Raw genomic sequence first — 22,853 nt, forward strand, 5'->3', positions numbered from 1 at the left:
GCTTGTAGCTGAGCAGCGCATTCTGATTATTAGTAATGGAAGAGCATGGAGGTCTGTATGCATGTGTGCAGCATATGGCTTCCAAAAATTCTACTTAGTGAATTGAAGTTGGCTCTAAGAAGTAATGAAGTAGTGCACCTTATTTGTGGTTATGGTTACTGTTTATACCACAACTCTAATTCTGGTAATCAAGCACTCTCTATCTACAAGTGTGTGTTGGTGGTTCTGTTTGTACATACATGTCACTTGAGTGTAGTAGAAAAAGTTTAGTTGTTGGTTTTCGCACATGCAGAGCTTGTGTTTTACTGTTAGCTTTTATGATTGTACCAGCAAATTCAGATTCAGACAAATTGTAGATTCAGACAAGTATATTTTTCATTTCAGCTGATTGAAATGATAGTGTTCTTCATTTGGAGCTAACTCGAGTTCTTGTATGCCACAGAAATCAGGATTTTTGCTGTCTGGTACTTTGGTACATTGGTTGGTTAGAAACTTTGACTTCTAAATTACAAAAAAACAACATTCTTAATCTGTGTGGTCTCAGTTAAGTAATGACAGGTGTGAAGTTCTACTGAATTCTTAATTATTTTTAACAGGAATAAAAGATATTTTTTTCATCCTCAGAAGGCTGCTACTTCTATACCATTGTCAAATCAGTTACTTTGTAAAGGTGTGCCAAATTTAAAACTTTAAATAGGGAAGCAGTGTGTGGAAAAGCACGTTGTTACATCAGCAATGTACTCTTTCCTGGTACTTGAGTCTGGTGTTTTTTTTTTGGTTTTTTTTTTTGATGGAATCAGATGTTCTGGGGGGGATCTTGGCCTGTGTGTTTGTGTTTTTGTTTGATTGGTTAGTATGTATTTGTCGTTGCTGACTGAAGTTACCATTTGGACAAACATTCTTCCCTAGTTTTATGTCATTGAGTATGCTGCTTGTGATGCCACCTACAACGAAATCGTGACTTACGAGAGGCTCCGACCTGTGAATCAAAATAAAACCGTCAAAAAGAACACGTTTTTCAAGTGCACAGTGGATGTTCCTGAAGATCTGAGAGATGCGTGAGTAGTTACACATATTTTACTAATAAGGCAATTCATTTAATGAGAAGAATTTGAGAGTGTGGGGGGCGTATTTTTGAGGGTCTCATTAGGAATTATAAGGGTGGCCGTGACTGCTGTAGCTGAGTTAGAATCTACTGGCTGGGATCTCTGCTGAGGGTTTGGGCTATGGACAGAAAGCAGGTATCAGGTGGGATCTTCAGGTCTTGCTGCAGGCTGATGCAGCTGATGAACTCACAGCATGTCTCTGGTTCTTAGAGGTGCCTCATAGCTGTGGTGGTACAGCCCGTGGAGAAATAAGCTCTGGAAGCATGGAAAGAGAATTTTCCAATTTCTGAACTTTCTTCACTATAGAGTAGTGAAACATTCTGGGATCTGGTTGTGTTATTACATGGGCAAGGGGAAATGCTTTTAGACTAAAAGATGGGAGATTAGGGTTAGGTGCTGGGAGGAAATTCTTTACTCAGGGGGCAGTGAGGCACTGATTGGAGCCTCCCAGAGCTGTGGAGGTGCCCCATCCCTGGAGGTGTTAAAGGCCAGGCTGGGTGAGGCCACAGGCAGCCTGGTTGGGTCCAGTGGGTGGCATCACTGCCATGGCTGAGGGAATGGAACTGCATGATCTTCAAGGCCCCTTCCAACCTGAGTCATTCTATTATTTTCCCTTCTTTCTGATGCAACTTCTTAAAATAAGTCATTTATCTCTGTAGATGCGCTAATGAAAATGCACACAAAGATTTCAAGAAAGCTGTGGGAGCGTGTAGAATTTTCTATCATGCTGAAACAGCTCAGCTAATAATACTTGTAAGTAACTATTTTTGTGTGAATGTTGCATGAATTTGGTTATATCATTTGTGGTAGCTCTGTAGCCATCTTACATTTCTGTGGATTGCAGTCTAACTTCACGAGCTCTGGAAGCTGTGAGCAGTTTAATACTTGCAGATGTCTAGATCTATGGGGGCAGGCCTTTGGAGGGGATTGTAAGTACTGCACTGCAGATAGCCTAAATTTAGGAACAGCTCTCAGATAGGATGACAATCATAACAGGCTGAGAGCTGTTTCAGAGACTGGTGTGGATTGTTCAGAGCTGGCTAGCTTACTCTGCTCGAGTGCAGTAGGTTCCACTTGTGCAGCATTACACTTTGTGCTTTGACCCACAACTGGGTTTCCGCATGAAGAGCTGCATCAGCTCGCATCACACGGTAGCCTGGGTGTGAACTGGCAGGTGGGTAGTGCGGATTATCAGGGAGCACAGAGCCTGAATTATAGGGAGGGGCCACGCTTGATACTATGTAGCCTAAAGGAGCTTTTGCAAAAGCAGCTTAGTTGGCCTTTTCAAATGTGAAATTTCTTTACCAAAGGAAGCCATTAAGAAATTGTTCACTTAGATTCTTCTGAGATTGCTTTGTTTTACTACACAGACTTTTCCTAACAGTTTCTCTGCATTTTCTGCTTACTTAATCGCATCCACTTGAATCAGACTAGGGAGTCAATGAGTATAATATGGTAGAATAATATTTAGTTTGGTTTGGAACATCAAAGGGAGGGAACTACTTCATAGGTGATAGCAAGACTTCTGGTGTTAAGCATAACGCGAGTTAGAACAGAAAATTGCTGGCTTGGTAAAGATAGTGCTGAATTTTTCATTGTTTGTTTTGTGGAAGAAAAATGACAACCTAAGTACTGGAAATGCGGTTCATGTTTATAATTTATTTAAATAAGCAGGTTCTTAACTTATCCTTTAAATGTGACTTTCCCTAAAAAATGAAACATAATGTCCTTTTTCTTTTCTGCAGTCTGCCAGTGAAGCAACAGTGAAGAGAGTGAACATACTGAGTGACATGCATTTGCGCAGCATTCGCACCAAACTTATGCTTATGTCAAGAAATGAAGAAGCTACAAAACACTTAGAAGTAAGCAATAGCTTGAAATTCTTGTTGCTGGAAGCGGTACTTCATGTTGAAGACATGCACGTGAGCCTTATTTTCTTTTTTCCTTCAGTGCACAAAGCAGCTTGCAGCAGCATTTCATGAGGAATTTGTAGTCAGAGAAGATTTAATGGGACTTGCTATAGGAACCCACGGCAGTAACATACAGCAAGCCAGGAAGGTTCCAGGAGTTACTGCAATTGAACTTGAGGAGGACACCGGTACTTTCAGAATCTATGGCGAGGTAAGGGAGAGCCTCTTTGTGAGTCTGGTGCTCACTGTCTGCTTTCAGAGTGGTGAGAGCTTTACACAGAGCTAAACTGGAAATTGCTCAGTATGCATTTGGATATCCATGTGCACATTGCACTGTGGCAGCTCATGCTGCATGTAGGTGAAATACAAGACTTTGTTGCATTGTTGGTTTCCATTAGATACGTTCTGTCCTAATCAGTCCAGGTGCTGTTGCACAGATGCAGGGTAGCTGCACCATGTACGTCAGTCAGCCCGAGTGAGGTATTGTTGACTGCTATCTTAGTTGATGGAATTTTTATTTTTTTGGCTTCCTCTGCTGCTCTTGTTGGTGCCCTCCCCCTGCCGTCAGCCTGCTAGTTCATGTGTGTTTATTTAATCTGTGTGGTGTCTGTCCTCTAGCTGAGCCAAATACATTTAAGCATTTATCGGCCTCTTTGTAACTTGGCCATTTAATGCTGGTTTTATTTTGGCCAGTTAATGGTGGATTATATGAAGTCTGCTGGTTTGTCCAGTTAGATTCCATTTGTGAATGTCTCTTACCTGATGTGCTTTAAATCTCACAGATGCCTTGTTGTCAGCACCAGCTTTGTCCTTCCCTGGCAGCCCAAAGACTCCATGTTACTAAGGCTCTTGCATCTGTACACACTTGTCTGCTTTTTGTCTCTTTTCTGCTGGTGCTGGCAAGCAGCCAGACCCTAATGCCTGGTGCATGGGCAGGCTGTTTTGCACTCAGACGTGTGGGAGTAGTGACCCCTTATCCTTGACGTCATAGAGTCTGAGAATCTCCCATGATTATATTTTGCAGTGAGGTTTATCAGAGCCAGAGTGTTTGAGGGAAGAACCAGGAGATGCATTTTGAAGAATATTGGGAAGCTACAAAATTAGGAATTGAGCTGTATAGGATTGTTCATGATTTTTCCCTGTGTAATCAAAACCACTTTGATTCCGAGGCCCTCCGCCTTCTGACTGAGCGTCTCGCTTGTGGTACTCAGAAACCAGAGTACTGTGAACTTAAGAGCTTTGGTAGTGAGTAGGGTTATCTTCTGAAATAATTTGGTTCCTCAGAGGGAGAGAGCCTCATCTGAAACAGAGAGCTTTCTGTTAGAGCTTCCTTACTGGTGAAATGGAATTGCATGTGCAATTCTTGAGGTTCTTCCCTGTTGTACCTATTTTAAGATACTTAGGTATTACATTACCCATGCCTTTGGATGGAAGGATAGCAAGATTTTTCCAGGAGACTTAATTGTTGTTTTCCATTTAGAGAGCAGGCTGTTCTTTAGGACCACTTCATTAACTCTGTTCCGTTTAAAGTAGGGTAACATGCTTCTTATTTTATATTTCTGGGGGAAGGAAAAAAAAAAAAGCAAATTCATCACAACAGAAAAAACATAGTTCCTTGCTGTGACTTAGGGAAGCATTTATCTGCGTGGGACTGGGCTTCTCAAATGATCAACAGAGGTAATTTTTCCTGTTTAGAAAGGTCTAAAAGAGCTACCGTGACTCTGAAGAGGGTTCTCAACCCTACTCTTGATTGATTGTGAATGATTATGAAGCTCCTGAGGTGGCTCCACCGTTTATAATAGATGTGAGAGTCTATCTGCTGTATCTGTATTAGCAGCTGTGTTAAAGAACATTTGCCTTGAAATCTGCAGCCATGCAATTCTTATTTCACACTTCCATGTGGAACCTTGATACTTCAGAAATAGTAGGAATAACACTGGATTTAGGAGAACATCCTGCTTTTGATCTTTCTGTTAAATACTTTACAAGTGACCTGGATGTGTCTTGATTGTATGGGGGACTGTATGGAGTAAGCAAGCAGGAGCGGGCGTATGTTCCCTACCTGGAAGTGAAAAGATAGTTTGTGCTAACTGGAATTCTGGGAGGTGTGTATATGGTGGCTGTTTTCCTGTTCTGAATTACTGGCTGCAAGGACGTGTCCGAGTCGGTGTTCTGTGCTGTCTCATGTTGGGGTGTGAATGAGTCACACAGGTTGGACTTGCATTAAAAGTTCCAAGTGCTTGCATTGAAGCATAGATACGCTCTGGGTGTCCTTGCAGCTTTTTTCCTCATTGTGGCTGTTGGTGTGACAGCAGTCACTGACCCTTCTTCTCTATTTGGGAAAGAAGTGATAATCGTGCCTCTGAGGCAGGGCGCAGAGCTGTCAGTCTTGTGTTCCTTGTAGAGCTCACTGAATGTGAAATTGCAACTGCATGTTGATGTTGGTCGTTGTATCTGTTACTGTGAGCATGCAAATAGCCCTGCTTCCTGCAGCTACTTCCTGTTTATCTCTTCTTGCATGCTTCATTGCTTTCATCTTGAAATCCATATTGCCCATGGTTCTTTCCTTTAGCATTTTTAACTGTGCCAGAATTGTAGGTTTGTGGATGTTACGTCCCTCTAGGACTTGGTTAAATTTATTGTAAAGGTTCGGGGGCTGGTGGCATCTGCCTGCTGGGTTGCAGAAGGAATAGCAGGTGAAAGGTCGAAACATCAGTGTCTCAAATGTTGTCATTGCTGACTAGATGCTGGCTGTGCTTTCACTGTTGGTAACTTTGTGTTGTTTATTTCTTCTTGCAGTAATGGTAGGACCTATAGAAATTTATTGTCACTTAATTTCCATTATTTCATACTGAAACTTTAAAGGAGTAATGGTAGAAATTCCTTCCACGATTCAGTGATGGAGTAATGTCTTAAAAAGCTTTGTGACTGAGGCCAGAACCACGTTCATTTTGTTTTTTAAAATGTTTACTCTTCTGGAGACATATGGACGTTGCTACAGGGTTTTGTTTTTAACGTACTGCATTATTATTATTGTTATTGTTACTATTTATTTTTTACTTTTTTTTTATTTTCAGACTGCCGATGCAGTAAAAAAAGCCAGAAGTTTCTTGGAATTTGTGGAGGACTTTATTCAGGTTCCCAGGAATCTTGTTGGTACGTAGTGCTTCACAACCTGTAGAAAGGAAGTGCACTCAGCGTGGCTGTGCATAAAGCTCTAGGTGCAAGTGCACTGTTGGGCTTTCCATTTATATAGAAAGTGATTCATCTTTGAAAATTTTGTGCATCAGGGAATTATCCAGAATCTGCATGTTATTTTAACTCTTGAAATGTTTTAAGCATAGCTCTTTCAGGCTTGTACAATCTGCTTTAATGGCAATGTTTGAAGCTCAGGTTCTAGCAATGCAAACAAATTATTTGATAAATTAACTGCATAGATATTCTGGTAGTAAATTCCAAAATGTAGTCTGGAAATGCCGTATCTGAGTTGCAGAAATGACTCAGGACAATTCTGGTGTCATCGCTCACTAGAAGGGAGAGTATGATAAAATAATTTGGATAAATAAATTGTAATACGTATTTTCAAGAGTTCTGCTGTTTCATTGCTACTCTGGTTCTGTTTGAAACTTGTATGTGGTGCTGATTTTGGTCAGTGCTTGCTGTTGTGTGTGTGCATGCTGTTTGAATATAATTTCTGAAGTTTTGTCCTGTTTGGGCATGGTTTTCATTTATGTGTATGACATGGAAAAAATCCTGGGGGGGAAGAAGTAGAAGGCAGAGGGGAGGGGAGGGGAGTGATGCACTTCTTCGTACGTAAAAGCCTGTTCAAAATGTTTTGGACTTTGGTCTAAAATAACTCTTCTTGCTCTGAAGGAAAAGTTATTGGAAAAAATGGAAAAGTGATTCAGGAGATTGTAGACAAGTCTGGAGTCGTCAGGGTGAGGATTGAAGGAGATAATGAAAATAAACTGCCTCGTGAAGATGTGAGTACTTTATTTCTTCTTACAATTGTGTTTTTATTTTGAATCCTGCAACAAAGAAAACACCAAAAGATGTGCAGAGAGTGAAAATTTCTGGAGCGAGGTGCTGCCTTTCTGCATGAGAGTGGGATTATTGTTCCATCTCACTGTCATTATTCAGTTTATATCTATAGACTTCATGGCCTATGCATCCTTGTTTTTCATGGCCGACCTGTAGTGATGATGTTCATTTTAAGAAACCATGGCCTCTGTGCTAGGGCTGTGCGTATGGATTGTTTAACAAAGCCCATCTTACAGCTTTTTATGGCTGTAGAAATTGATTTTTAGGTCTTTTTCAAAATGGCATTGTGCAGTAAATCTTGTATGAAACAGCTCGAGAAAAATACTTGCTTCAGGAGCAAAACTCATCTCCTATGTACAGCGTAGTTGTGTAGCTGTCAACACTGGAAACACTAATTTGGGGTTGATATATTTTAAATATATGAGAACATAGCATAAAAGAGTCTAAAGGTGCTTCATCTTGTCAAGTTGGTGTAATTAACCACTGGGCATTTGTCAGGAATCTGTGGATGCCTCAACACACAGCTGCTGTGATAGAAACGTGTAGCAGTTGTGTTGCAGAGGCAACCAGTGGTACGTAGAAACTGTATGTCGAATTACTTCAGCTGGTAGAATGGGATGTTGGGAACACTATGGGCAGTCTGAAGTCTTACTGGATAAGCCCTTATCCCAATCTGTGAGCTGCTTCTCGTGTGTCTTTGCTGCGTGAGATTCGGTTACCGTTCAGATTGCTTTTATAAATTAAGCAGAAAGTATTTTGATGATAATATTCTTTTTGAAAGCAAGATTTTGTGCTTTGTTTCTGTAGGGAATGGTACCATTTGTATTTGTGGGTACTAAAGAAAGCATTGGAAATGTCCAGGTTCTTCTAGAATACCACATTGCGTATCTGAAGGTAAGTGTACTTCAGAAGGGAGGGAAAAAAGGTTGTAGAGGAAGCTTCTATTGAAGTAACAAAATATCTGAGTAAGAGCTTTAGAAGGGTTTGCATCTGGTCGACTGTTTTTCTGTTGACTGGGATTTGAGGTTTGGTGCCCTGAAGCCTCCCCTTACGTGTGTTACTTAGGCCTTTTAAAGCATGATTGTGGCTGCTGCTTACTGCCAGTGCTGAAAGAACCGGACTGCAGAGAGCACTGCCTTAAGTGGCACAGGAGAAGTAGTATGTGATGGCTTCCTCCATATCAGTGTTCTGTTGTTCTGACATTATTGCTGTGTTGGTCTAGGATGGAGTTTGTAGCTGAATAGCACGGAAACACTCAACCACTTTAAATAGTTTTGTTTGTGTGGAGTCGTGGTGTGATTGTTACCAAAATAATTCCTTAGTTTGAATCGGGTTATATTGGTTTGCTTTTGAAAGTTGACTCAAAAAAGTGAGGTGAAGCATAGTTAAGAAGGGTAATACTTGTCTTATAAACAGTCTTTAAATGTAGTGATTTAGAATGCAGATGAAGGGACAGTGGTATTTTATGGGGAGAAGTAACATTTCTTCCTCTGAAATGTTTTGTTTCCATTTGTGTAGGAGGTAGAACAACTAAGACTGGAAAGGCTCCAAATCGATGAACAACTGCGTCAGATTGGTATGGGTTTCAGACCTTCCTCTGCTAGAGTTCCCGAAAAAGAAAAGGGTTACACAACTGATGAGAGCACCCTCTCCTCAGTGCAAGGTTCCAGATCGTACAGCGGAAGAGGGAGAGGCCGCAGAGGCCCCAGTTACACATCTGGTTACGGTAAGCTAGTTTGGTATTATCTTCAGAGCAGCTATTGAGTGAATCCTCAGTGTGCTTTTGAATTCATCACTTCTTTTATGTTTCTTTGTTTGTTGAATAGTTGAGTAAAAGTAGAGTTGAAAATTCAGAGTTGCTGTTTTATTTTTTGCATAGCTCAGAAAACCTGCTTGAAGTTGCAATTTTGCTGAATTTAAGTGTTAAACTGGAAGAGATGAGTAGAGTGAAGTTGGGTAAGATCTTGCCCTCCAAAGGTAGTAGCTGTGACCCAAAACAAAAAAAAAACCCACAACTTATCTGTGATCGTGGTCATTTGAAGAACCTGAACATGGGCATATTTCACAAAAATACGGTGTGCAGTGAACAGAAGGGGAAAAAATTACTCAGTGAATACATTATAAATTGCTCTTGATCTGTGTGCAGCTCAGTCCTGTTACAAAATCAAACCAGTTCTTTGCATTGCACGGTCAGACACAGATCATCCCGGCCGGTCGTGGCATGTTAGACAGGTTAGTTCTGATGGTAATGCTTAGTTATTTACTCTTCCCTGGTGGATTGTTTGAATAAATGTAGTTGAGGTTCAGGTTGTTTATATGCACACAGTGTTCAGACTTCCGTTTGGCAATGTGTGTTTTGTTGTTGGTGGTTGGTGTTGTTTTGTTTGTTTGTTTGTTTTTTTGCTGTAAAACAGCAAGAATTGTATGATACAGCCATAGGGGTATGGATATCTTTATTCCAAAATTGTTAGTAGGGAGAGTTCCTGGATGCTTAAAATAAATGGTAGGTGTTTAATTTCTTAGCAGTAAAAAACTGTGCAGGTTTGGTTAGCTCAGAAACAAAGGGAAGTTATAAGCAGTATTTAATATAAACAGCTAAATTGAAGCAGCATTACTGCAGCCAGAAGGGGTTGCTTAGCAACAGCCATTAGCTGTAAGGTGGTGAAGTTGTCCTTGGGAATTTCAGAGAAGTTGCCTAGAAACTGCATCAAATGCCTGCAGTGTATGCACAGCAAATAGCATTCAGTCCTTGATTTATCCATGTACATAAATTGCCATTTGAGTAATTTTTGAGCCCTTATTTCTCATCTTACTGCAAGCAAACTTAAGAAGCATAATACTTAGGTAGTTTAGCTGTATGTATGTGTATATGTGCACATTTAAGTGTTTTTATTTATTTATAAACTTGCATCTTTTTATATAGAGTTTATTTTGAATTTGTGTATTTTTATATGTATCTATAAAATATTCACAACTAGGCCTGCTGGTTGAGAATCTGAAACCAGAATACGATCTCAAGTTTCATATTCACTTCCCATTTTCTTTTCCTTCTTGTACAAGGTACAAACTCTGAGCTCTCTAATCCCTCTGAAACAGAATCTGAGAGAAAAGATGAACTTAGTGACTGGTCCCTGGCAGGAGAAGATGACAGAGAAAGCAGACATCAGCGTGACAATAGACGACGTCCTGGAGGACGAGGACGCAGTGTGTCTGGAGGCCGTGGACGTGGCGGACCTCGTGGTGGCAAGTCATCCATTAGCTCTGGTACTGCATCTCAGATGTGTGTTGTTTTTTGTTCCTTGCCATTTTCTCTCTAGCCTTTCAGTGCTTCTGAACATTCCCTTTTTACTCTGTAATCTTAGTACACTGGTATTTCAGTGAAGCTCTGTGATATTTTTATCATGCACTGTCATTAGATTTCTGCTCGTACTGATACTCGTTTCCTTCCTCTGCTATAGGCAGCTGTTAATGACATCACTAAATGTTACAGATCTTTGCCATGCCACCAGTGGTTGCCTTTTGAGTTAAGCTTTTCTTTTAGATACAGAAGAAAAGAAATGAAAGAATAAAAGTTAGCACAGTCAAATTCTGATAAAACAGTAATTTGCAATACTTCAGTATCATCAGCATTACCATCAAGCTAATTAAGTGAAAGGTACATTTTACACGTGAACACCTTTAAGTAAAATGGTTTTAAAATGTTCCCTTGAATGTAAGTACCACACTGTGATGTCCCAGAGGATATTTTGTTGGATGAGAGCATCAGAGAGGAGCCAGTATGCACAGGACTGTAGCATTTATACCTTGTCGTAAAGATTGCTTAATGTTTGGAACCACAGATTAAAAACCAGTCGGGAAGATGAAATGTGTCTAACTCAGTATCTTAAATAAAAACTTCTTGTTTGTTCAGTGCTTAAAGATCCGGACAGCAACCCTTACAGCTTACTTGATAATACAGAGTCGGACCAGACTGTGGATACTGATGCCAGTGAATCTCACCACAGTAGCAACCGTCGCAGGAGGTCACGCAGGCGAAGGACTGATGAAGATGCTGTTCTAATGGATGGAATGACAGAGTCTGATACAGCTTCTGTTAATGAGAATGGTTTAGGTATGTAAATGGCTAGTTGATAGAGCCAGAACAAGTTTGTAAGAAAACAGTGTTACCCATGTAAGTGTAGTGTTCATTTCTATTAGTGATGAGTCATTGTTCTGTTAAAGGTTGCTGTCTGATTAAAGGAAGACTTCTACCTCCATGGCTCTGCCATGCAATCTCTTGTTTACTGAGCTCCATTAGTACGTTCATATGCTCTTTCATATGCCTCTTTTGTAAAACCTATCTGATGGAGATACCAAAGACTAACTTTGTTTCCTGTTTGTACTGCTGTTTTCATAGAAACACGGTGCTGTTATAGATCAGCGTTCTGTCTGTCCTCCGTTACCTCAGTGTCAGGGTAGGAAAGCTGCTTAAGCGGCTGTTAATTCATCTCTACCCAGTTTCTGCTTAAGTAAATTCTCCTTGATACTTATTGGGATGAGAATATAATTTGTTGTTTAATAGTGTAGAAAAAAAAAACTTATTTTGTGGTTGTGGCTAAAATCTGACATATGGTTATTTAATAAATGAAACCTGAGGTCATTAAGCATATGCCTAAATGTTTTCATGAGCCAGAAGCAAAACAGTAAAATCTAGCTTTTACTTCATTGTGTATGCTTTCAATATAAATATGTTGTTCTTTCAGCCTGTCTTACTTAGCCTGTTTCTTAGCCTGTCTTTTTTAACAGAAGCAATTTAAAATGCTCCATGCTGAAACTGCTGAAGAATATTTTTTCATCAGAAATAGTTCATGGTAAACTTTGCAATTGCAGATGATAGTGACAAAAAACCCCAGCGACGCAATCGTAGCCGCAGGCGTCGCTTCAGGGGTCAGGCAGAAGATAGACAGCCAGGTAATTCGAGTGAAGCTGTGGGTATTCTCAGGTCAAAAGCATGAGAGAATGTTGTGTCTGCTGTTTTACATATAGCTGCTTAATATACAAAGGTTAATAACTAATAAGACTACTAGATAAAGATGAAAGATGTTTCTTATACTAGGAGAACTTTTAAAAGTTCTTAATCTGTCTAATGGAACTAATTTATAATGTCTAACTTTTTGCTTGGAAATACAATTAAAGCTTCTGATCCAGTTCTCATTGAAGTCAATAGCCAGTCTTCTGTTGACTTCAGTAGTCCAGGATCAAGACATAAATGAAAGTTCATGATCTGCACTCACTTGCGTCTGCACACTTGCATTGAATGTGACACAACCTTTTCAGCACTGGCTGAGGAGCAGAGGTGGAATGGCAGGCTGTGGGTGCCCTGGCAGAGCTCTGCGAGGGAACCTGCATGGTAACTGCCAGTCCAGAGCTTGATCCAAACTTCTGCTGTCAGTCTTCAGCTTTTGTGAGCGTTGTAAATCATCCACAAATTGAGGGTGGGACGGAGGAGGAATTTAAATGAAATTGCATGTTTTCAGTTTTTGTTGTTGTGGCTTGTTGCACTTTTGTGTGTACTAACCCTTGAGATGTGAAAGGTGAACTAGCTCATTTCAGTAGAATGCCCTGCTCAGAAAACACTTGTACGTGCGTGCCTTAAGGTAGTAGCAGAAGGTCTTCTAGATTGACAGGCTCAAACATTACAACATCACCCACATCTGTTTTCTGTCTATCTGTGGTGCTCATACGATATTGGGTTTAGAAGGAAAAAAAAGGCTGTTGCTTTACAATAATTGAAACTTAAGGAGAATAAAAAGTACCCTGTTACACTTCTCAGCATTCTGTAGTTCGGGAACAAAGTTTATAAAGGGGTGGAAGGGATGACTGGCATCTCTACAAAATCTGAATTATTTCTCTTTCGATGCAAGCATTCTAGGAACAGAACCAAATCCCCATAAAGTTCTTGTTTTTTTCCTGTTGATTTCTTTGTTCAAAATACCACTTCCAATTTCAATAATAAATATTTTTGAAACTGACAATAAGAGCATTGGTAGTTACATGCTTTGTGACAAATGCTCAAATTTAATCTTCACATACATTTACTACATCTATAGAGAATGAAATGGAGAGAAGGAACTCTTTCCTCCTAAATATGAGGAGCATGTTTCAGTCATTTAGTAGTTTTGTTGGTTTGGTTTGGTTTTTTTTTGTTTGTTTGTTTTTTTGCTGTAGTTCCTGGGTTCCTACTTAGATATGAGATTAAGAATTTATATTCTTCATATTAGTCGGTTACAGAACATCTCTTAGAGAAGCCTTCTTGTGCAGAAACTCCCTTGGTCTCAGCAATAACACAGGGACCCAGTTAAGAGCCTAGTTAATGTACCAGAGAACTTGTTATGCTTGCTCTGCTGATACAGGATTCTTACAGTTATTGATAAACCCAGGAAAATAGTTCACCTGAATGCATGGCATACTAAATACAGTTGACTGTAATGTTAGTAGATAATGCTTGCCGACTCTAATATGCTTTAGCTGATCAAAGATATGAATGTATACTTAAATTTGTAGTACTGTATATTCCGAAAATAGAATTGACTCTCAATTGTTGTGGTTACGAGAGGGCAGGATAAGACAAAACCAAGCTACAAGAACATGTGCTGAGGTGGTAAGAAGAAAGGAGGTCAGAGAACCCCTGGCCAGCATCCAGTAAGTGTAGCCATAGCAGTGCAAGCATGGCTGTCCTGCTTTTGAGTACAGGCTCACTCATACAGAGCCACCTCGAGTGCCTGTACGCACAGCAGTTGCCCACCTGCCCACAAGCCGGAGGTGGATTGCCCTTTGAGTACCAGGAGGGTGAGTTCTCTTGTCAGTTGCTTCATGGAAGTAACAACAATTTTAATGCTGCTCTGTCGTAAGTGATAACATACTCTGAACCTCCTCCCCCAATTCATTTTGTATTTTAACCTGCATTCATTTTATTAGTGTGCAATTCATCACTACTTAAGATAGTTAAAATCCCAATAAAAAAAGTGTATGGATATAAAGAGCCTGCAGTCTTGATGTTCTGAAGCCAGGTGTAGAAATCCCTTCTTTTCAGATAAAATTTACACTCAGGACAGAAACATTATTTTGTTGATGGATTTCAAGATCCTGCCTTCAGATCATCACTGGCTACCACAGATTTTGGTGAAAACTTTACTTATTAACATAAAATAACTGATCCTTGCTACGCAGTTGATAAAACCTGTAAGAGTGAAGGCCTTTTGTGAGGTAGCTCCCAGTGGTAGTGTGACTGTGCAGAATAAGGGTATGAAGTTTTAATGCTAAGTTAAATATCTAATATGAGCATCACTAATTTTTTTTTCCTTGAACAGTAACAGTAGCTGATTATATATCACGAGCCGAATCTCAGAGTAGACAGAGAAACCCTCCGAAGGAGACATTAGCCAAAAGCAAGAAAGAAGCGGTAAGAGGATTTTGAACATACATTTCCTTTTCCCTTCCCTTGCAGGAAAACAGTAAAGGAATGCCTGATTTAGATAAATTTTATTTGAGTGCTTTGAGTTCAAGAACAAATCATTAGAAGTAACACTGGTTCAAGTAAACAAAACTGAGCGCTAACTGGTAGAATTATCAGCGCAGAGTTCAATAATCACTGTAATGCTTAAAGGACTGTGTGTGTTGTATTTATTACTGCAGCATTACATGATAAAACGTGAAAATTAGCACTCATCTCGATGGATGAGTCTTGAGAACTGATCCTTACAGCATTGTATAATAGAGGAGGGGTGGTAGGATGTTTAGTGACCTGTGAACTATTGCAGAAAGAGCTGGCGGTACAGGAATTGTGGATTTGAATTGTTCTGAATGGAACAAAGTGGCATAAATATGTCATTAAAATAATATTCAAAACCAAAATATTTTATTCCTAAGATGACATTGAATTCACTGCTACTAGTTATTGTTGAATTGAATGAAGTGAGGTCCATTAATTTGTGATAGACAGTCCTGTCTCATTATGGACTTTGAAAAGGGTATAAACTCATCTGTTAACTACATTTTGTCTTGGAAAAACTGGCATGGTTCTCTCACACGCTTCCAGTACAGAAGCATTCTAGAAGTGAGGAGGTAAAAACTAGGATGCTGTGAACGGTTTTACTGATTCTTCTAATGTTGTATTTTTTTGTTTGTTTTTAAGACAAAAGACACGATTGATGAAAATAGCCCTTCTGAAAAGGCAGTGAATGGTCCTGCTACGCCTGCTGTGGATGAGCCTTCTAAATTACAGCACAGCCCTGACGAAAAGAAAGTTACTGTTCAGGAGGAGGGAAATAATCAGGAAGAAGCAGTGCTGAATGGTGTTTCATAAACTGAAGTTCCTAGTTTACAGTTCTTCTACATTACATTTAAAATAGTGCTTGTATAAGCTTGCCAAAGATAGAATATGGATCGCCAGTCTTGACACCGCACTTTCAGTTCCTCCATTTTGGAATACAGAAAGGGGAGGGATCCTGAAGAAATCATATGTTAAACATACTTTGACACCTACTGTGTTATAAATATATCATCAGATGTGCCTTGAGATAGTATATGTAACATTTAAATAAACAAAATTGCTGGCTATAGGAAATGTTATTTTGTTTTCAAAATACGGCAAAGATGTGAGGGGGATCCCTAACATAATACTCTTTATGAAAGCATTAGCTGCTTTTGTTACATTTTTAATAATATGCAACCACTTCTTCACCTGAGGAATACTAGAAAGAAATGCAGTCTAAAATATTTTGCACTGAAATGTAATTTCTCCATTAGTTTAGTCTGGAAACTGGTCTGTTTTAATACATGTTTTTTAAATGCTGTATGTAGAGGAAAAATCTGCAGACCACTGGAATACATTTGTTAAAATTCTCATAATCTGCAGGGATACTGGGTGACATTGGCAGTGACTGTTCTACATTGAGGCTTTGTTTGGTTTATTTATTAAACTGTACAGTATTTAAAAATCAAACATAGCTTTAGTTAACACTAAGCTGAATTAGTCATGTCCATTAAGACATAACCTGAACTACTGAAAAGATCAATTTCCAGAAAGTTTATTCTGTATAAACTACATATGTTAGTCCTTAGTAGAGTATTTTTATTTTTGTTTTGGTTGTTTGATGTGCAATATGTTTTTTTTGTATGCTGGTAGTAAAAGAAAATAAACTTTGATCTTCCATCTGTTGACTGTTTCCATCAGAAATTCAAATTGCTATCGACTTAAGGTTTTCAAGCTGTTAACCACTGCAACTTACCTGCCAGGCAGCTTGAACCTCTTAACTCTTCTGTAAGTTTCCTAACTTTAACCTAACCTTGCATTAAGGTGATAATGTAAAACATCAGTTAATGTATCTAAAAACAGACCGATATTAAAGAATTGCATAACCTGACTAACATATATAGGAACTGAAGTAGGTGTAGCTCCTGTGAAGCTAGACTAATAATATACTAACAAGTCTTTTTCTTGCACGTGAAGCAGAAAGATGTGAAGAGAGCTGGGAAGTAAGGAGTTGAAAAAAACCAGAGCAGTTATCACAGTGCTGAAAGCTTTACTGCGTTAGAAGAAAAATGATCTTACCTGATTTGGCAAAAAAAGTGAGAAAAGACAAAAGTACTGCACAGAGTGTGCCTTCAGGTGTGTGCATCCAGGTGCTGTACTTCACACAGCTAGGGAAGAGTTGTACCAGCTAAGTTTTTTTTCAGGTATTCATTTCATTGAAGGGCATGTGCAATGTAATACAACTGTGTTAAGGCTAAAGTCTCCTGGAGAACAAACTGTTAAATTGTTATAACTGAAGCAAACGTAAAAGTGGCAGAAAGGATGATGGTAGCTACAAGGGGATGGGAGGGGGTGTGTGTGGAGGAAGATGTTTAACAACAGTCAAGGTTACATGACAGTAAAGAACTTCAGTAGCTTTTATTTGGTGTAGGCCTTGAAAGATGCATTTTGTGAAGCTGCTGCATGCCCTTCTTGTAGGCGTGTGTTGTGTTGTGTTTTTTTTTTTTAAAAAAAACCTGCTTTAAGTTTTGTAGAAAAGCAGAGTATCCCTGCCTTCTGTAGGTTCTAAACACTTTCTATTTAATGCCTGTGTTATTGATTTTGGTACTCTATTCTAAAGCACATAAGCTTCCTGTATTGTTCTGATATTTCTGAATGGCCGTAGAATTAGGCTTCAGCAGTACAGCTACTGAACTTCACAGAGTATGTGACACTACTCATAGTGCTTACTAAAATGGTGGCAGAGTGAATGGTGAAAAAATTAAAGCTCTAAAATCCACTGTATCTACGAGCAGACAGTGTTAACCACGATGTATGTTGTACAGTTTTACCATAGTTGCAGAAAGGCTGGAAAGATTCTTGGAGCATGAGAAGAAAGACTGTGGTCCCAGCTGAGACACGGAGGACAGCTGCTGGTGTTTTGCTCAGGTATCTTAAATGGTTTATGCAAGTAAAGTACTCCAGTCAAGAAGGCACCTACGAAGCTCGTCATCTGCCTGACCACTCTGAGGCCAACCAAAAGTTAAAGCATGTTTTCAGGATGCTGTCAGGTGCCTCTTGCCTCACCCTGCCAGTGTTCATCAACCACCTCGCTGGGAAGCCTGTCCCAGTGTCTGACCAACCTCACGGTAAAAGAAATTTGTCTTAATGTCTCACCTTAGGCTCCCCCTGGGCCTGGTACAGCTTTGTGCTGTTCCTGTACATCATGGTATTGGTTTCAGGGTAGAAAAACAGCCCTTTGTTCTGTTTTATCTCAGGGAGCTGCATAGGGTAGCAAGGTCATGTCTTGGCCTTCTTTTCTCCAGACCAGATAAATCCAGGTGGTCTCAGCCCCTTCTCCCTAGACATCCCTCCAGTTCTACCAGCTTTGCTGCCCTCTGGACACTTCCAAGGACCCTAGCATTTTTCTTAATGTTGTGGAGCCCAGAGCTGTAAACTATGTTCCAGGTAAGGCCACATCAGCACTAAAGTGGAAGAGACTGGCAGGCTGTGCTTGGTTAATTTGGCTGCCAGGACCCACTACTGCTGAGCACACCAGCCCTCGGCACAACTGGGTCCCCTCATGCTGAGCTGCCCTTCAGCCACCTGTCCCCCACCATGTACCTGAGTCCAGCATTGCTCTGTCCCACATGTGGCACGTGGCATTTTCCCTTGAACTTCAAGCAGATGGTTGTCCAGTGCTCCAGTGTATTTAGATCTCTGCCACACCTCTCATCGCTCCAGGGAGTTAGCTTTGTAGCATGAGATAATGCATAAAACTACAGTACTGACTAAAGGTTTGTAATTTACTGCTGTAAAATCCATTAAGAATTGAAAGCTACTAGAAAATTTGAGGCATTTAGATCCCTCAATAACAGTTAAGAAGCTGAACCATCAACTGAGTATGTTCAGTTTCTTACACTTTATTTCTTCATCCAGAAACAACCACATCTCTCTCCTACTGCTTTTTGTTAAGTAATTACTGTTCTTTTCTACCCTTCCCCACACTCTTTCATCATGCTAACTTTGGCATATGACAGAATAGCAGCACGAATTTCAACGTAACTAGTTTAACAAAAATTAGGTAACAGCATGTCAGCATCTGGTAACATGCAGGAAGAATTGGCCAAGCCAAACTACTGCTCTTCTATGCAGAAAATACTTCTGAGTGGCAGCTTTACTCGTTTACTGAAGAACAGCTCTGAAAAAACCTTAAGCTTCACTCCCTCACATTTCCCCAAAAGTGAGCACAGAGGAATGTAGCTCCCCTGATTAATTTTTCAAGCCTCATTTGTATCAAGTCACTGATAGAGATTCATACTTGCCTTAAGCTGTTTATAACAAACAATCATTTATACAAGCAAACCCTCTGATTTTATCTCCAATTCATTTTTTAGCTTGGTCTTCCAGTAAATCTTTAGCTTCGTTGATTTTGGCTGCTACATATGGAGAACCACCTAGAAGAAAGATAAGCTCATGTCACATCAGATGAAGAAAGCATTTTCTTTGCAGGTCATTACTGGTCCTGCGCTACACAAAAAAGAAGTGCGAAAGATATTGAAGTTAAACAAACTGCATTATGACTGAAGCCATTTGAGTTTACACACATAGTGACTGCAGTAGCCAGATGCACAGGCAGCTCATCATTACACTGCTTTTAGTATAACAAAGTTCAGTTTTTATCATTTAAATAAATGAACTGGTCAGTAAGGACTTAATAAAAAGCAGCTTCTTGGGAATACACGAGTGTACCCCTCTGCAGATGAATCTCTCCTCCCTATTCCAAAGTTAGGCTACAAACTGCTGCTGCACTGACAGACTAGTTCAGCATTTAAACATGATATGCAAATAACTTAATGAAAATTTTAAAACAGATTTCATTGTGTAAATGCACTGTAATTGTAACTGATCCTGAGCTACAAAGATCTGTAGCACGTGTGCCTTTTACGGGTATTGAACTTAACTCCAGTGCCTTTACTTGATGCTTAATTTAACTTATTTAGGTCATGAAAACATGTAAGATGCTCGTGAGTCTTTGAGCAGCTATTTTTAGGTTTTGCATGTATTCAGTAGTCAATTTTGAAGTAAGTTCTGCTTAGATATTAACTATGCTAATGATTATTTGGCATTTTAGTGCACAGAAGTAATGAAGTACTTTAAGGAAGCCATTTTACCCTAAGGAGAGATAAAGCAAATAAGTTGCCCTGCTGAATTTTTGAGTATTTTTTACAGGTTTTTGGGTTATTTATTTATTTATTTATTTATTTATTTAGTAGACAGAGTATTCACATCACTTCTATACAGCTGTTCTCTTCGTGGGTTAAAAACATGTATTAGTTGCTCAAAATGAATTACTTTTACTTGCCTTTATCTGGATGATTCAGAAGCATGATTCGTCTATGAGCTTCTCTAATTTTACTTCTGTTGGCTGTAGGGCTGGTTTGAAAAACAGACAAAAACTCACTTGAGGGAACCTGATAAAATCCCCCAGGTCTTCACAAGGTGTCTTACCCATAAGCTCTTTGACTTACATGTATATTAGCATTTAAGTCCTGGAGAGGCTCCCTATGGGCTTTCCAAAATACCTCCTTCCCCAAGAAGACATGCTACAGCAATCTAACACACTGGGCAACATTCACACACACTTGAAGATTTTGCTTATTTAGCTCCCACTGAAAACTGAAAGTCCTAATCAAATCCTGTCCATCCCTGACAGAGCTCTCAAGTGCTGGTGTGAGAATTCATCCTGAACTTGAATACTCAGTTGAAAACAAACAAAGCTGCATTATAACATTTTTACTGGGACAACTCTGGAGAGGTTCTTAATTTATTTTAACTCCTGCTATGCAAACTTCCCAGTTGGAAGTTACCTTCAGAGAAGAATGATTCTTAGTCTGTATGTTATTACATAAACTTACGTATTTGGTTTTGAGTCTAAGCTTTGGCAGGAACAGTTACCACACTCATGTGTAGGACATCCGACAGTAAGTGATGGATTTGCCCAGTGTGCAGGAAGTAGGCAAGGACAGCACCTTCACATTGAACTCCACCAGAACGACAGCACCCACAGCCACGTTCCCCATACAGAACCAAGGCCAAGTCTAGAAAATGGCATATTTATCAGGGCCTGTGTCTGGCTCTTGAATGTGTCTTGGGCTTAGAGATGTATGGGAGCCTAACCAGAATTCACTTTAGCTGCATCCAGCAGAAAATCCCAACTAAGCACAGAAAATCAAGAGTGGTCTCTCTGTATTTCCTGGCTTGGCAGTGATGTTCTCTGGGGAAAGCAGGCATAGGACAGTCCTGAGAAAAGAATATCCTTTTTACCTTTCATTTATAATTAATATCCTTTTACCTCACTCCTAGTATTAAGGCTGCTTCTCGTTTAGTCATTTTGGGTTCAAATCCACCTCTGTAATAACCACTGAAGTCCTGAAAGAAAAAATGTGTTAGTTTTAAACACAAAGGTGATATAAGTTTATCAGTTATAACAACTCCGACTGCCTCAGCAGCTGCTGAGCTCTGTAACAGTGCTGGGCAGCTTCTTTTGTGCTCAGGAGTAAGGAATTCCATTTTTGTTGTGTCACTGAGTACTCACTTCAACTGGCCAAAACAACTCTGCCAGAACAGAATCATTAATGCTGGAGAAGGCCTCTGAGATCACCAAGTCTTACCATCCACCTACTGCCAGTACTGCCCACTAACTACGTCCCAAATTAATCAACCACCACCAGAATCACAGACTGATATCAGTGATACAGTTACATTTAGTTCCAGAAGATACAATGCTACGTGGAGGCCGCAGTCTGCAGCTGCTCCATTTTGTCACCTCGTCGCTAAGATACCGCTGATCCAACGTACCGCTTTGGGCAGGTTCTGCAGCACTTGCTTCATCTGGGGCTCCATTTGCTTCATGGCTCTCAGCGCGTAACGACCTTAAAGAAACCAGCGTTGAACACGTCTCAGTCCGAGGCATCGGAGACACGGGGCAATTCGGCGCCATCGACACCGTTCCCAGAACGCGGATCTTTTCGGCCATAAAACAACTTCGCTCTTTCGCGTGCCGACCTCCCGCAGCCCCGCGCCGGGCGCCGCCCCCACGCACCTGCGAAGCCCGCCGCCGCGATGGTCAGCCCGACCGCCACCAGGGTCCCGGCCTGCGGGGAAACGGAGCGCTCGGTTACCAAAAGCAAAGAAAATAAGGAAGGGCGGCCTGCGGAGCTGGGCTGGGCAGCACGGACAAAGGGAAAACGGCCGCGCCCCGCTGCGGAGCGCCCCGCGCCCCACTCACCATGGCCGCGGCCGCCCCGCAATGCCCGGCGCAGGGCGGAGCGCGCGGAGGCCGCAGCACGCCGTAAAGCGCGGCACGGCACGACAGCTGCCGTAAGGCGGGGCGGGGCTGCGCGCTTCGTGGTGGAACGCTTCTGTGCTCCTTGGGCAAATTGTGCCGATGTGCCTGAGCGCTTCTGGCGGCACAGATCGGTGCTTTGGAAATGCTCTTTGCTCTCCAGCCTTGCCCCGTCCCGCTGCTCTTTTTTTCGTGCTCCTGTCCCGACACGTCGCCGTAGACTCGACACGCTTCGCCACTGCGGGGCCTGCCCTGCGCTGCGTGCTCCCCTGTGCGCTCCCACATGGCCGCGCTTCGGTATTTCATTGCTGAAGATTGCTACAAAGTGAGGGAGAATTACAGCTGTGGCACTTGTGTTGGAATTCTGTCAGTAGCACAGTGCCTCCGCTCTTACTGCGTTGGCCCACGATGGTGTGGGATGGCAGCAGGGCTGAACCTTCCCCCAGTACTGCTTACACGTGGCTGCCGTGTGATGGACGGCAGTCTGACAAAATGGTGTCTGGAGTGGAAGCGTGTATGAAGCAAACGTGTGTCACTGAATTACTCCTCCGTGAGGAGAAAATGGCACTTGCTGACCTTCCTTGACACTTGCTGAACGTCGATGGAGAGCAAACAGTAAATGTGAGCACAGTGTGGCGGTGGGTGGTGCACTGCAGGAACATGAAATACACATAACAGCAGTGTGAAACACACATAACAGCAATGTGAAATACACATAGCAGCAACGTGAAATACAAGCCACGGCCTGGATGGCCAGGCACAGCTGTCATCTCTGCTGGTGTGGATTGTTGCAAGCAGGGCATGCAGGTTCTTGTTCATTGCTGGCAAAAATGCATTGCTAGTGGTAGTGACTGTGTTGACAAATAGTATTTTGCAGCTGAGAATGTTGTTCATCAAGTAGAGCTATTGTGCTCTTCGTATCTGCTGTAGTTTCCATGGAAATAAATAGGAGGCAT

At 41.0% G+C, this 22,853-nt stretch overlaps 2 protein-coding genes across 6 annotated transcripts in view; one reads left to right on the forward strand and one right to left on the reverse strand.

Annotated features, from left to right (window-relative positions):
- Positions 1 to 15,662, forward strand: part of FXR1 (FMR1 autosomal homolog 1) — a 29,443-nt gene extending 13,781 nt beyond the window's left edge. Inside the window, exons 5-18 of one of the 5 annotated variants that reach the window (XM_042881353.1) lie at positions 910 to 1,058; positions 1,766 to 1,859; positions 2,852 to 2,968; positions 3,057 to 3,227; positions 6,094 to 6,172; positions 6,890 to 6,999; positions 7,865 to 7,951; positions 8,576 to 8,633; positions 8,715 to 8,783; positions 10,118 to 10,321; positions 10,968 to 11,168; positions 11,927 to 12,007; positions 14,407 to 14,498; positions 15,231 to 15,662. In XM_042881353.1, coding sequence (XP_042737287.1) covers positions 910 to 1,058; positions 1,766 to 1,859; positions 2,852 to 2,968; positions 3,057 to 3,227; positions 6,094 to 6,172; positions 6,890 to 6,999; positions 7,865 to 7,951; positions 8,576 to 8,633; positions 8,715 to 8,783; positions 10,118 to 10,321; positions 10,968 to 11,168; positions 11,927 to 12,007; positions 14,407 to 14,498; positions 15,231 to 15,401 — 1,683 coding nt within the window. In that variant the 3' untranslated portion in view covers positions 15,402 to 15,662. Of the gene's footprint in view, positions 1 to 909; positions 1,059 to 1,765; positions 1,860 to 2,851; positions 2,969 to 3,056; positions 3,228 to 6,093; positions 6,173 to 6,889; positions 7,000 to 7,864; positions 7,952 to 8,575; positions 8,784 to 10,117; positions 10,322 to 10,967; positions 11,169 to 11,926; positions 12,008 to 14,406; positions 14,499 to 15,230 lie in introns of all 5 variants that reach the window. The other 4 variants (XM_042881354.1, XM_042881350.1, XM_042881351.1 and 1 more) reach the window with 4 other exon arrangements.
- Positions 15,663 to 18,452: 2,790 nt separating this feature from the next.
- DNAJC19 (DnaJ heat shock protein family (Hsp40) member C19) lies at positions 18,453 to 21,864 on the reverse strand. Its single transcript, XM_042881355.1, has 6 exons — positions 21,841 to 21,864; positions 21,655 to 21,706; positions 21,411 to 21,484; positions 20,905 to 20,981; positions 19,915 to 19,985; positions 18,453 to 19,006 (listed from the first exon to the last, which is right to left on the reverse strand). The coding sequence occupies exons 1-6, from the start codon at positions 21,841 to 21,843 to the stop codon at positions 18,936 to 18,938; spliced, it is 348 nt and encodes a 115-aa protein (XP_042737289.1). The 5' UTR covers positions 21,844 to 21,864; the 3' UTR covers positions 18,453 to 18,935.
- Between the last annotated feature and the right edge of the window lie 989 nt (positions 21,865 to 22,853).

The sequence above is a fragment of the Lagopus leucura genome, unplaced genomic scaffold (genome assembly GCF_019238085.1).
Source record: "Lagopus leucura isolate 7727_CA_CO unplaced genomic scaffold, USGS_WTPT01 Super-Scaffold_100029, whole genome shotgun sequence".
NCBI lineage: Eukaryota > Metazoa > Chordata > Aves > Galliformes > Phasianidae > Lagopus > Lagopus leucura.